At 49.3% G+C, this 13,913-nt stretch overlaps 1 protein-coding gene across 1 annotated transcript; it reads left to right on the forward strand.

The window, feature by feature from the left end:
• Nucleotides 1–1,568: 1,568 nt before the first annotated feature.
• Nucleotides 1,569–10,158, forward strand: NR2F2 (nuclear receptor subfamily 2 group F member 2). Its single transcript, XM_055002349.1, is given in 9 exon segments — nucleotides 1,569–1,661; nucleotides 1,663–1,999; nucleotides 3,865–3,924; nucleotides 3,927–3,956; nucleotides 3,959–4,125; nucleotides 4,127–4,192; nucleotides 4,194–4,223; nucleotides 4,225–4,393; nucleotides 7,658–10,158. Coding segments are annotated over 9 exon segments (1,227 nt in total). The 3' UTR covers nucleotides 7,933–10,158.
• Nucleotides 10,159–13,913: the final 3,755 nt, after the last annotated feature.

Below are 13,913 nucleotides of genomic sequence, written 5' to 3' on the forward strand. Positions count from 1 at the left end.
CCCTTCTCTCCCTTTCTTTTCTTCCCCTTCTCTTTTCTCTCTTCTTTTTTTGCACCCCTCCCCCTTTACCCTTTTTTTTGCAAAGAAAAAAGAAATTGCCCCTCTCCTCTTGCAATCTTGCACCCCCCACCACCCCCAATTTTGCATGCATGCAAAATCCTGTTGCGATTCTCGGTTGCGAGCTTGATTATTAATTTTTTTTTGGCCGGGCTCCCCCCCCTCCTCCCCCTCCCCCTCCTCCATCCCTTTTATCATTCTTCCTGGTTGGGGGTGGGGGGCTCCAGGGCTCGGGGAGAGTTCTCGCTATCTCCCTCTCTCTTTCTCTCCCTCCCTCCCCCAGCCCTCCAGCCCTCCCCCACCCACCCCCCTCCTCTAGCGCCGCCGCCGCCTCCCTCCCTAACCCGCCCCCCCCCTCCTCGCCTCTCCTCTCTCCTCCTCCCCTTCTCGCCCCATGTGTTGTGCGAGGAGGCAGCTTTGCTAAAGAGACCCACTTGCGAAAGAAACCGGAGCGGCATAAGGCACGAGCGAGCGGCGGCGGCGGCAGCAGCCCGGAGGAGACCAGCCGCCGCGGCAGCCGCGCGAGGAAAAGGAAGGAGGGGGAGGAAAGGAAAAGAAAGGAAAGAGAAGGAAAGGAGAGAGGGAGCGAGAGAGCCCGAGCCACAGAGACGCCAAGCGCCGCAGAAGCGAAGGAAGATTTCCGATTGTGTGTTTGTGCGTGCGTGTGTGAGTGCGTGTGAGTGTGGTGTGTGCACGCGCGTGTGTGCGGGGCGTGCGTGCGCGCGTGGCTGCGGCTTGGCTTTCTTCCCCCCCGCCTCCCTCCCCGGTTGATGTTTCTGCTCTCCCCAAACTCCGAGCCCGGCATCCGATCCCGCAGCGCGGCAGCAGCGGCGCGCGGGGTCTTCGGGGCTCGCCGGCCGCCCGCTCGCCTCTCTCGCCATTCCGATGGCTTTCCTGAATGGCTGACTGCGGGCGCCTGTGGATCCGGCCCCCAGACAGCCGCCGCTTCTCTTGCAACTCCGCTGGGCTCCCAGAGAGGGAGGGAGGGGGAGACCCTTGAAGAGAATCGCCCCTCTCTCTCTCCCCCTCTGGCCACCCCCTTTTGTATTTCCCCCCACTTTTCTTTTGCAAGCAGACAATCGCCTTGATCTTCCTCTGCAACTTCCTCTCGCGTCCCCTTTCTTTCTCTCTCTCTCTCTCTCTCCCCCCCCCTCTTTTTTTTTTCTCTCACTTTTTCTCTTTTTGGAGGGGTGGCCCTGCGTTTTTGCAAGGGGGAAAAAAAAGATAGTCTTATCTATTTAAAAAATAATAATAATTGCAAAAGCAAGGAGCGGAGACCGAGCCGGGCGAGCAACTTCCAGAAGGAAAAGACAGCTTTGGTCAAGGTGAACTTTTTAATTCGAAGGTGGACACAAAGAGAGCTGAACCTCAAGGTCGCCCTCCGCCAGAAGGGCCGCCGCCGCCGCCGACCGAAGCGGATCCGCCGGGAAATCCAGAGCCACGGGGGGGCGAGCGATTTGGTCAAGGGGACCCTTAGATATGGCAATGGTAGTTGGCGCTTGGCGAGAGATATGGCAATGGTAGTTGGCGCTTGGCGAGATCCGCAGGACGATGTGGCCGGCCCGCAAGGAACGCAGCCCTCCCAAGCCCCTCCCGTGCCGGGACCCCCCGACGGGAGCCCCCCACACCCCGCAGACTCCGGGCCAGGGGGGGCCTCCCAGCACTCCAGCCCAGCCCAACCCGGGCAGCCAGCAGAGCCAAGGCGACAAGCAGCAGCAGCAGCAGCACATCGAGTGCGTGGTTTGTGGGGACAAATCCAGCGGGAAACACTACGGGCAGTTCACGTGTGAAGGGTGCAAGAGTTTCTTCAAGCGCAGCGTCCGGAGGAACCTCAGCTACACGTGCCGTGCCAACCGGAACTGTCCCATTGACCAACACCACCGCAACCAGTGCCAATACTGTCGGCTCAAGAAATGCCTCAAAGTTGGCATGAGACGGGAAGGTATTGGAATTTCATTTGTTTTCCACCCTGTAGGTAGCTGGGGGCAGGGACCTGGCGGGGGTCGCCTCCGCCTTTGGCGTTCGTCTGCAAGGAGGGTCGTACTTCGGGGAGGGGGGGCAAAGTGAGAAAAACCCCAATGCCAGCATCAGATCGTGTGTAATTTTTTTTCTTTTTTCTTTTTTTGCAATGGCCTGAAGGAATTGGGGGGGGGGCTGATGTCCCTTTGCCCTTTGGCTGAGTTTGGGGCAGGGGGCAAATGCAGACGGGTGATGTGAATAAGGGGGTCCAGGCCAGAAGTTGTTTCCTAGGAAGAGCTAGCTTGTCTCCTGCCACACAGAAGCCCCCCCCCCTCCCCTTGAAGGGGATCCGGTGGTCTCCGGCAGAAGAGATTCCTCGGGGTCACCAGGCAGGGCGCGCGGTTGCTCCTCTTCCCGGGCACCCAAACAATGCGCTGACGACCCTCCAGCCATTTGTAAGCCTTCCCTCCGCCGCCACCCCCTTCCCCGGCGCAACTCCTCTTAACAGCCGCCGTTGCAATGTCCCGCAATTGCCCCGCGGCTCCTTCCTCCACGCCTCCCGTGCGGAATTCCAACCGGGTTTCCAGAAAGGCCGCGGGGCTAGTTTCCTCGTCCCGGGGAAGAGGGAGCCGGCTGGCGGAGCTCCTCCGGTGCAGCCCAGGAGCCTGCCTTTTTCGTGTTCTATATTTTATTTTATTTTATTTCCAACGCGTTTCTTTGCGTTTGCAACTGGGGGAGGGCGAGAGGGAGCCCCAGCCCCGAATGGAAGCCGGATTCCGAGGGAAATCGCAGAGGGGGTTCGAGCAAAATGGAGCTTTCGCGGTGTATGCAGGAGCGAGCAGGCGGCTGCTGGCCGCGTCCTAATGGCGTTTTCCTCCTCTCTTCTCTCCGACCCCCCCCCCCCGCCAAACCTCCGGTGTCTGGATTATGTTGTAGCTTCAGGACGACTCCCTTCTCTTTGGGGAGCCCTTAAGCCCCCTCTCCGGCCCAAGCTGGAGCAAGATCCAGGGCTTCCTCCCCCCCCCACCCCCAGTGTCTTTCTCTCTTTCATTTTCTCTCTCTGTGTGTCACCATGTAAATTTATGAAACAAACCAGAGGCCCACTTTCCACGAGGACAGCAGAGCGTTCCGAGGAAACCCCCCCGTCCAGATTAAATATATATGCATACAAAGAATTTCAGTTATATATATGCAATATCTTTTTTAAACGCTTTTCATTTCTTTTCCTTTTGAGAAAAAAAACACAACGGTAGGGTTATTTTATACAGAACTGGGAAAACAAAAACATTCTGAGTTCTTGGGAGAAAAGATATTTGGAGGGAAGGGTTTTCTTTTTCTTTTTCCACGCTCCAACCTCTTCTCCAGATTCGAAAAAAAGGAATATTTAAAGAGAATAACAGATTTTATCAGAAGGGGGGTTGTGTGTGGGAACGGGGCTGTTTTGGTGTGGGGAGATTTACTGGAGCGGGTCGCCGGAGGTCTTGGAAGGGCCGGCTGCCGTGTTTTCCTGGCTGCTTCGTCCTTTGGGAAGGGGGGGGGGTGCATTACTACAGATGGGTCTCATCCTTCCTCGACCCTCCAGCCTCTTTGATCTGCCCCCTCCCGAAAATAAAACCCGGTCTGGCTTCCACTGAGCGCTTGGTTGGGGCGGTGGGGATATTAAAGCGAGGGTCTCGCTAGTTGGGGAGGGAAAGGGTCACTCACACCTGCCTGCCCCCTTCCTCGACCTCTGGGACCCTCTCCCTGACCCCCCCCCCTTCAAAAGCGGCCTTCCTTCAGACAGCAGCAAGCGGCCTTCCTTCGCAATGCAGATATTAATAGCTGCAGTTTCTTCTTTATTTACTGCAGCCGTCCAGAGGGGTCGGATGCCACCCACACAGCCGACCCACGGCCAATTCGCCTTAACCAACGGGACCCCCTGAACTGCCATTCGTACCTCTCCGATATATCTCCCTGTTGCTGCGGGCAGAGCCTTACCCGACCTCCCGCTTCGGCAGCCAGTGCATGCAACCCAACAACATCATGGGCATCGAGAACATTTGCGAGCTGGCCGCCCGGATGCTCTTCAGCGCCGTCGAGTGGGCCCGGAATATCCCCTTTTTCCCCGATCCTGCAGATCACCGACCAGGTGGCCTTGCTCAGACTCACCTGGAGCGAGTTGTTTGTCCTCAACGCGGGCCCAGTGCTCCATGCCCCTCCACGTTGCCCCCCCTCTTGGCAGCCGCCGGCCTCCACGCCTCGCCCATGTCCGCCGACCGAGTGGTGGCCTTTATGGACCACATACGGATCTTCCAAGAGCAGGTCGAGAAACTCAAGGCCTTACACGTGGATTCGGCGGAGTACAGCTGCTTGAAAGCGATCGTCCTCTTCACCTCAGGTAAGCCCACCCGACGGCTGGGGAGTTTGGGGAGGGGGGCAGAGCCTGAAGGGCAAAATCCGCCCACCCCCCCAGCTGAGAAAATGTGGACCCCGAAACTATTTGGAGGTCCAGGAGAAGGCAGACCAGCCCCAATACTGAGCCTAGCCAGGTTTACTTGGGATACTTCTGACTCTTTTTAAGTGGGCCTTACTCGCAAGACAACGTGGCTAGAATTGGAGCCCTGGAGCCTGCCAGTTTTCTGGGACGAGGGGGGAGCATCTTCGGTGAGAGAGATCACCCCTGGAGAGAATGTTATAGCAAGAGGCACGCATTCCTTTATTAAGCCGTGACCGGGCCTTGCACCCAAGGAGACAGAGGGAATGCTCCAGCTTTAATATTCTCGGCGGAACAACCTTTTCTCTTGTTGTTGCGATCAAAGACAGCGGTGGGGCGGCCGACTAGAGCAGCTTTCTGATTTTTTAAAAAAAATCCAGTTTCTTTAAAAAATAGCACGACCGCTGTCCAAATGTAGATGCATCTTAGAAGCACAGAGCAGAAGGGTGAGGAAAAAAAGGCCATACTGCTGGGTCTATAAAGGAAGTCTAGGTCTGAATTGCGGCTAGATTCTCCTCTAATGCAACTGGTCAGGGCTAGGAAGGCGTGATCGTGGCTAAGGGTTCTTGAGAGGGGCGCCCCCAAATGTGGCCTTGAGTTTCAGTGGCTAGAGACATTTTTTAAAGCATGGGCTTTGAGAGTGCCAAGTTTCAAACATGGCGATATGCATCAATAACACGTTCGTCGGCTGAACATTTCTGCATGCCCCCCACCGCCGCCCCCGCTTTCAAATGCAAACAGAAAAGGTGTCTCTTAAACAATCAAAAGTGCAATGGCAAAAGAGAAAGGAAAGAGCTTTCTATGCCAACTTGCTGCTGCATATAAATAGCGCTACAGTTATAAAACAATAATGGAATGTATGATGAAATCTCATTAGCCCCGGTTCAACTTAGGTGAATAATACATCCGATATTAACTCTGCAAGGCAATAATTTCCAACGCTACTTGCTTTCTCCCCTCCACCCCTATTTAAAATGATAATTCACCGGACCACCCCATTAACTGCAGGACTGACAACTCGGTCCAAAGAAAACCCTGCACCTTTTCGTTCCTTTCTGCCTCTTGCATTCAGTTATATGTCAAATAATTTCTAATAGGTTTTTTTTAATTTAAAAAAACAACTACAATATTTTAGAAACTCTCTGATGTGAGGAAACAGGCCGGGAAAATTGCAGTGGAGGAAAAAAAGGAAGACTTACAATTCAGTCCTTGTTGTGTTAAGGGAGGTCTGGGGAAATCATGCAGTTTTCTGGACTTTGTCCAAAATTTAGGTCGTGACCCAACTTCCTTTTTTATATTATTGCTGCTTTCCACCGTGACACCCACTCCCCCTTCCCCAAGTATTCCCTCCCCACCCAAATTACTTAGACTCAAAAGGTGATCGATTAGACAGACACAAAACCAGAAAGGAAAAGTTAAATACTGGAAAGGAAAAGTTACTGTGCCTAATATTCCCCTCTGCTCCCTTTTTCTTCTTTCTTTTGGAAGCTCTTAAACTCCTACGAGGCCTACCTACTCCGCTCGGTTTCTTTCCGAGGAATTATTATTAACGTTATGAATGTAGTTATCTTAATGGGAAATTCTTCTCCGGCGGTTTTCTAAAGTGGCAAATTTATGGCAGTTGGTAAAAGGTGGCTCCCTATGTAAATTGCCTTCCCAACTTAGATAAAGCGGTCTGTTATCTGATTTTGTGGGGTTATAAAAGGGAAAAAAACGGATGCGGGCATTCGCTTGTTAGACACCCCCAATAGCACGTGATCCGTGTATTGAAACATCAAGAGATGCATATAATATTTACTGGTGTTATATGTGTGTGTGCGTGTGTATTCTAATGGCTTTCAAAATATGCATGTGTTAGTACTTTGCCAAGCAACTGGGGGGGGGGGGGTGGCGAGGAGGAGGTCAGGTCAAAACCCGATGAAAAGAAACCTCATTGTATTTTTGCCTGTCAGGGGTAGGTCGAGGGGAAGAAATGCAAAATATAACAGGGATTTTAAATTTGGTTCAAGGTAGATTAAATTCTCTCCCTTCTTTTTTTTCTGGCTCTTTTAACGAAATAAATGTTTGCATGGTTGAAGGAAAGTAGAAGAAAGAAAGAAGACCGAGAGAGGGGGAAGAGAATGGGGTGGGGGGGCACAGAGAGAAACAGCTCTAATGAAGAGAGAGATCAGAGTTTGCTTGGCTGACTTTGAATAGGCTAAACTGACAAGATCAGTTTTAAAGGGCCACTTACATCACTTTCAAAGGCTGGGGGGGAATGCGGTGTCTCCTTTAGGGGGGATCGCTTCTTGGGTGCGGAATCCCTTTATCCCAAGGCCGGGCAATTTCTGAAAGTGTGTGTGGCTCTTTCTTTCTTTCTTTCTTTCTTTCTTTCTTTCTTTCTTTCTTTCTTTCTTTCTTTCTTTCTTTCTTTCTTTCTTTCTTTCTTTCTTTCTTTCTTTCTTTCTTTCTTTCTTTCTTTCTTTCTTTCTTTCTTTCCCATGTGTTTGGATTCTGCACTATTATTTTCTGAATGTGTGTCTTGGGTGTGTATGTGTGTGTGGGGGGGGTGCCTTCTCCTGCCGTCTGCTCTGCCCCCCCCCCCCCTTCAAAGCATCCCAATGTAATAAAACCTCTCCGGAGCTCATGTTAAAAACTGACACCCACCTCAGGAACTGAAGGCCGAACCAGAGCAGACAGAAACCTTTAGCACGTGCTGAAGTGTCTCCCGTGGAAATCAAAAGGAGGGCGTGGCACGATCCCAAACGTGTTTACTCGGGAGTAAGTTCGTCCAACGAGGCGAGCTCTCCCACCCTGTAGGGACTGACTAACCCGTGTGTCTTCGCAGGGCTGGATCTTGGCCCAAGGAAGAGCAGTTCCTCGGAAGTAAGGTTCATTTCGCTGAAGCCTGGCTTTCCAGCAAATGTGGGGTGAAATTAGGGCGGGCATAGGCCTGCAGACATGTGTGCCCCCTCCCCGATCCCCAAACCGTTTTACGCAGAGGTAAAAACCCATCATTCAATAGCCGTTCACGCTCGACAATATTTCCTAGGAAGGGTTTCGGAGAGAGAGTTGCTCGAAAACAGCCTTGCTAAAGCAGAATCGTCGTGTTTTCTCATTTCTAGAGGGGGAAAGATAACTTGTATAAAACTGACGGTGCCTCCCTTTCTCTTTTGAAATCTCTTCTAGATGCGTGTGGTCTCTCTGACGTAGCCCACGTCGAAAGTTTACAAGAGAAATCGCAGTGTGCGTTGGAAGAATACGTTAGAAGTCAGTACCCAAACCAACCCACGCGCTTTGGAAAACTTTTACTACGCCTCCCGTCTCTTCGCACCGTCTCTTCCTCAGTCATAGAGCAGTTATTTTTCGTCCGTTTGGTAGGTAAAACCCCAATAGAAACCCTTATCAGGGATATGTTACTGTCTGGAAGCAGTTTTAACTGGCCTTATATGGCCATCCAATAAGAATATTATATATATATATATATATATAAATATATTGGTGGAGAGAGGGGAAAAAACACAAATCAGAAATTGGAGGAAAAAAGTAGGAATGAATTCAGAGGATTTTGCAATGACTTTTGGGGTCTGGCGGTTGTCTAGACGTCTTTCAGCTAAGCAAGGATGTTTCACTAAAAGAAGAGAATGATTTGAATGGACTGTGAATTTTAAAAAAAGGACTTGCGAAATGAACTTTTTACAGAACGCATTAAAAAAAACTCCCGTGTTGTTCAAAAGTTGCTTACCTATCTCGCTTTCTCTCTCTTTTTTTTTCTTTTTGGGTTGTTGAAAAAAAGGAAAAAAAGAAAAGAGTTTATTTTTCTTTTTTTGTTTGGGGGAGCTGTAAAACTTTGAAACACAATCTCTCGCTAAAAGTGCATTTAAAGGAAATCTGGAGAAAATTAACAGAATGGAATGAAGTCTCCCCCCCTCCCCCTCAAATTATTAATAGTCATATGTTGTCTGTGTACCTATAGCTTTTTTTCCTGGTTTCAAACCAGTTTATTCTGTGGTTCTATAATAATTTTGATATAATCTTGGCTTCTTTTTTTTAAAAAAAAATGTGTATCCTTAAAAAAAATATATGTTCTGAAAGAATTAAAACTGTCTTGGAAAAGTTTATGGGAAGAAAGTAACGACACAAAATTAAAATACAATTGCCCATCACCAGTAGGGAAAAAATGGAAGCGCACTTAAAACTGGTCGGCTACCATTTAGCTTCAAGCGACCACAGCTATTATTAAAGAGACCCGAAAGAGCCACAATTACCCCCACCACCACCCCCACACACCTTCAACTAGTTTTTTTATATATATATTTTAAAGACAAAAAGTGGATTTGGTGAAAGAATAGGAATTACTTGGAGGGAGACGGAATTGTGTCTAAGACACAACACAGTTTCGATGCAAACACACACAACCACACACACAAGAGAATCGTCACGAAGTGAACTTTTTTGTAATTTGAATGAAATTGGGTTCGACTTAGTTGTTCTGAATTGTTACCGAGTTCCTCTATCTGTTTGTATATTTGCAAGCCCTTTGTATGATAATACCTGTTGATATTTTCCCTTTTTTTAAAGAAAAAAAGAAAAAAACCATCGAATTCAGCATGACAAAAAAAACCTACACCTACTGTTGGCACTTATAGATAACGTGTTTGATTCAGTATCTTAGAGTTTACAGTTTTTGTGTTTTAAAGAAAAAAAAACTGAAGGGTTTTTTTTTTATTTTAAGTGCAACATTTCTGTATACTGTAAAAGTTATAATAACTGAAAACTGTTTGGTCCAGTCTTTGTGTGTTATATTCCAAGGAAAAAAATTGAAAGTATTCAGAAATTAAAATATTATTTGATATCTGAAAACTTGTATGGCTCTCCTAAATGTCTGGAGGGGAGGGCGGGGGAGAAGCCCACCAGTCTTCTCTTAAAGAGTTTTTGGTCCTTAATTAAATAGATGCCCGATGGGCAGAGTGACTTGGCAGCAGAGATGGGGCCAGGTCTTAACCTCACCCCCGCGCTTGAGGAGGCGGACAGGTTCCTGGTGGGAAGGGAAGGTGCTCGACTTCGGTTCATGGCCCAGCTGGTGACTTTAAGAGATTGCCAGCCCGATTCTCTAAGTAAGCTGACTCGGAAGTAAAACGTTTCGGAGTACTGAGTGTACAAACAGTAGGACTGCAACCTGAGATGACAACTCCCCCACCCCCCCAAAACCTCTTACTATCTTGTTAAATTCGTATAAATTGGCGTCGAGGAGAGGAGAGAAGATGGCCTGTTATTTTTTTTTCCCTTCTGTCACACTTAAGTGCCTACCTAAAAGCACTAGATGGGAGAGAGGGGAAGATAACAATAGGTTAGGATCAATATGGTGTGTGTGTTTCAGAATGGGTGCCTGCGTATTCAGAATATATATGCATATATCTCACATGGTAATCTGTTTTCCAGCGAAGTGGCATTATTGAAAACGGTGGGTCGGATTTGGGGTTAGGAGTCTTCTTCCAATATGGATGACATGGAGAATAGCTTTGAAATTGCTCGCTATTGATTGTTATGGCGATGGTTACAGTCAGCTCTTCTTCCTTTGGAAGTAGGTTTTGTTGGAGTTGTTATAGGTTCTGGCTGGAAATTCTGATATGGGTTTTGGATCCCATGACAGAAGGTATGTGTGTGTGAGAGAGAGAAAGAATATCAATCGTTGTAATAGAAAGACCCCCCCCCCCCAAAAACCCACTATTTATAATTATTCGAGTGTATCTTCATTTGATTTCGATAGGAGCTTTTTCTTTTTAAAAAAAATCGGTAAAGTGCAATCTTTTAGACCGGAGTAAAGTAAAATTTCCCACGGAAATTCAAAGCCTTTGATATAACTCGAAAGCAAAATAGGGGCCACCTCCACAACTCAAATGTGAACTAGCGTCTGGGTCCCTCGTTGTTTGGACTGGGGAAGAAAGATGCTTCCACAAATGTCTGGGATCTGACCCTAGATAAGGTTCTAACCCGCAACAACCACCCTTGAGGGACCCTGCCATTGTCAAAGAAGAGAGTTGGCCTGTTAAGGCTCGAAGCCTGCTTCAGTGAGAATACAAATGGGCCAAATTTGTTGGGACTGTTGTGTACATTTTTTAAAAAAACTGTTCGGCTGGCTCGCCGAGGTTGTCAACCGAGGCTTTTGCGATCTTGATACAGATGTAGGATTGCTCTTGTCGAGTGCCTGACCTCTAGATGAAGCTTTCCCCTCTCCCCACTGTAAGCTGTCTCTGTGTCGGTGGGAATGAGTTTGCAGGAGGAAAAAGAGACATTTCTCTATAACTTCAGGACGCAAAGTTTGATTTTAGGAAATAGCCACGCATGGGAACGTTGTCTGCTGGCACCACAATATCCACCCCAAAAGAGAGTTGTCATCATTATTAGACGAGCTTTGTTGTGTGCGCGTTCCGATTTGTGGGTTCTTGTTGTCAACGTTGCTCGATTCTCTAGGCCTGTGTGTAGCGCCCCCCCCCCCCCTCCCCAGTCCTGGGAAGCAAATTTTAAGCTGTCGAGGGAAAAGAACAATAAATGTAAACCGGTTGAGATTCACGCACCACCACCCTCCCTTCCCAGATCTCATCTCACGTCTATGTAAGACCGAAAACCTCCCTAGTGGAGTTGTTTAAAAGCCCTCGAGCTAGGTGTGAGTTTATGGCATTTAAGGAAAGTTTGTCTTTTCCCGCTGAGTTAGAACAAAGGAGCCTCCCCCAAGCAATTGATGGGGACAAAGAAAGTGGGCTTGGGACTGGAGAATTCGACGTGAAATTGACGAGGCCTCTTTTTTGGGGGGTGAAAAAGCTGCCGTTACTCTTTTTGTCGAAGCGTCTTTTAAAGCAGCCCTCCCCTTCTCAACCTCGAGGCTTGAGATAGAAGCAAAATTGCTGAAGCGTTTGAAGGGGGGGGGGAGACCGCTGTCAGCATTTGGAAACATGATTTTTTGGTGAAATCCTAAACAGAGTTACTCCAGTCTACGCCCCCTGCAACCAATGGGCTTAGACTGGAGTGACTCTGCTTAGGGATCGCCCTGTTTATCCCGGTTGTTGCTTTCCGGATTCTCTCACCCTCTGATTCCTCCCTCGTCCCCCTAACTCTGCAGCAGTTAACTTTGCTACCTGGAGCCAGCCGGGGAGGAGGGGGCAATCTTTCTGGAGCTGAAACAAAAGGCGCCAGAGGCGGCCTGTTTGGAGAGAAAACAGGGCGAGAATCTCGCCAGCCTTTCCAGGCGGACAGGCACTTTATTTTTGAAGTTGGGAAGGCAAAATCGCGCGCACGCCCCTCCCGCCCCACCTCCAGCAAAGGGGACAGACGCCGCCGCGGGTCTCTCTTAAGGCGCAGATCCGGACGCGAAGTGGCATTTTTGGGCAGGGGAGGGGGCCCGAGGGGGGAGGGCGAGGCGAAGCGTGCGAAAGTCTTGCCCGGGCGCCCGGTTTGTCCGATTAACTCATCCAATATGGCGTCTCCCAGAAGCGCCTGGCAGAGGGCGAAGCGAAAGGAAACACGTTGCGTTTGGAAGGGGGATCTGTCTTCGCATCTTCGGAGGAAAGGCTCGTGGACATAAAAGCAGCCGCCGCCTCCTCCGAGCTTAGGAAGTGCAAAGCTGCCCCCTCCAGTCGTCCAGTCCGGACACTTCCAATTTTTCAATATAAGCAAGCTAGGATCTTGGGGGGGGGGGCAATATCGCAGCACCCCCTTCCTCCACTGGAGCTGAAACAATTAACTTCCAGGGGCGTTTTGTATTCCCCCCCCCAAAAAAAGAGCAGATCTAAAACCAAACGGGGATGGGGCCGGGGAGGATCAGCCACCACGGCGTGACTCGCGAGTAAATGTCCCTGGTGTTAATGGGGAGCATGTATACTGTGAAAGGATCGGGCTCTTTCGGGCGGTTGTGGCGTGCGTTTTGTGTATTCTGGTGTTAGCAATCTCTGGACTGGAGTTGGGGGGGTGAGATAAATTTGTGGAGAAAGCCCCCCTCCAAAAAAAAACCTTGCACTTCGCAGCCCAGGGTCAGATGCCCCGAGGTGTCCGCCGGTTGTTTGTTTGCCTGCGGAGTCGAGTTGGTTTCAACGCGATCCTTCCCATTTGGTGGAAAGACTTAAAAGAGATTTTGCAAGATGAAGTGACCTAGGAATTAGGTGTTTGCGGAGGGGGGCGGACAGGAGTGAGTAAAGACATCCGTATTGCAGAGAAGTGGAGCCGGGCTGAGGAGGACCTTTTCTTGCAGCTGAGACGCACTTCCGAATCGAAATTACCTGGGCTTGCAAAAAAAGGACCCCTTTTTCAAGCTCTGTGGCCAGGAAATGAAAGGAAATCTTTATCCAGAGCCATATTTCATATTCGCGTAAAAACTGGTGGTGGGAAGGGGAGAGGTCTCAAGAGGGGAAAAAGGTGCTGATCAGCGCTTGGAATTAGAACCCCCCAAATTCAATAGAGCTTTTAATTTTAAAAAAAATGTAAAAATACATTTTAAAACTTTAATCGTAGCTGCGCTTGTGGTCTTCTCTTTGAACAGGGAAAATGGCAGGGTGCATGGAAATTGGGTTGGGGGGTGACAAAGAAGGGCCTGCGATTCTCCTCCTCCCCCTCCCCCTCGATTTTCTCTTTTATCTATCAGCCTCCCCGCCGCGCGGCTGTCTAGTTAATGGTAAATTTTCACCTAAATCTAATGATCCAGTCATTTTAAAGCGATTAGTCCTGGGAGCCGGTTTGTAAGAGAAGACTACCTATTTTCTTGGGAAACTTGACGCTTCCTTTCCAAAGGCGGGCAGGAAGGCTGCGATCCAAGTCACCCTGGGAGCTGAGCTGCGCGGCTGACTTACTCAGCAAGCTGCGAGCCTTGTAACAATCCGTCGGGTTTTACTACTCCCGGAAGGAAAAAAGAAAAGAAAAGAAATATGCTTCCAGGATGCGAGTGTGAAAAACCAAGGAATCCCTCTTGCACATCAAAGAAATAATGTGTGTCTGCCTGCGCGCGTGTAGGGGGGAGATATTTCACTGTCCTTTCCGAAAGGAATTGTGGAGAGGGGGTTAAATCGAAGAGGTGAAATGAGGTCTCTTGAATAAACACCAGTGGTGTAAATAACCCTCTACTTAATAAGGTGGCAGGCGGGGGTGGGGTGGGCAAGGAGGACTTCTGGAAGTCTGGGGAGAGGGTGGGGGGAGCCGCAGTTCCTTTTCCCGGAGCTCTCCAGCCCCCTGAACCGAGGAGGCGCGGGTCTCAGCACATCCCCTCAGATCTTCGCTAATACAAACCAGATTTCTCCTATTGTTCGACAGCGGAGCTCGTGCCCAAAGAGTTATAAATCGTATTGCCCTTTTGATAACGCGGGTGTAATCAGTTAGCATGTCGGCCGGGCCCAATTGTAAAACTGCCTAATGTGATATGTCAGCTGAGCCATTAAAACTTATATATTTTGTAAAAAAA

This window comes from Eublepharis macularius, chromosome 18 (genome assembly GCF_028583425.1).
Source record: "Eublepharis macularius isolate TG4126 chromosome 18, MPM_Emac_v1.0, whole genome shotgun sequence".
Taxonomy (NCBI): domain Eukaryota; kingdom Metazoa; phylum Chordata; class Lepidosauria; order Squamata; family Eublepharidae; genus Eublepharis; species Eublepharis macularius.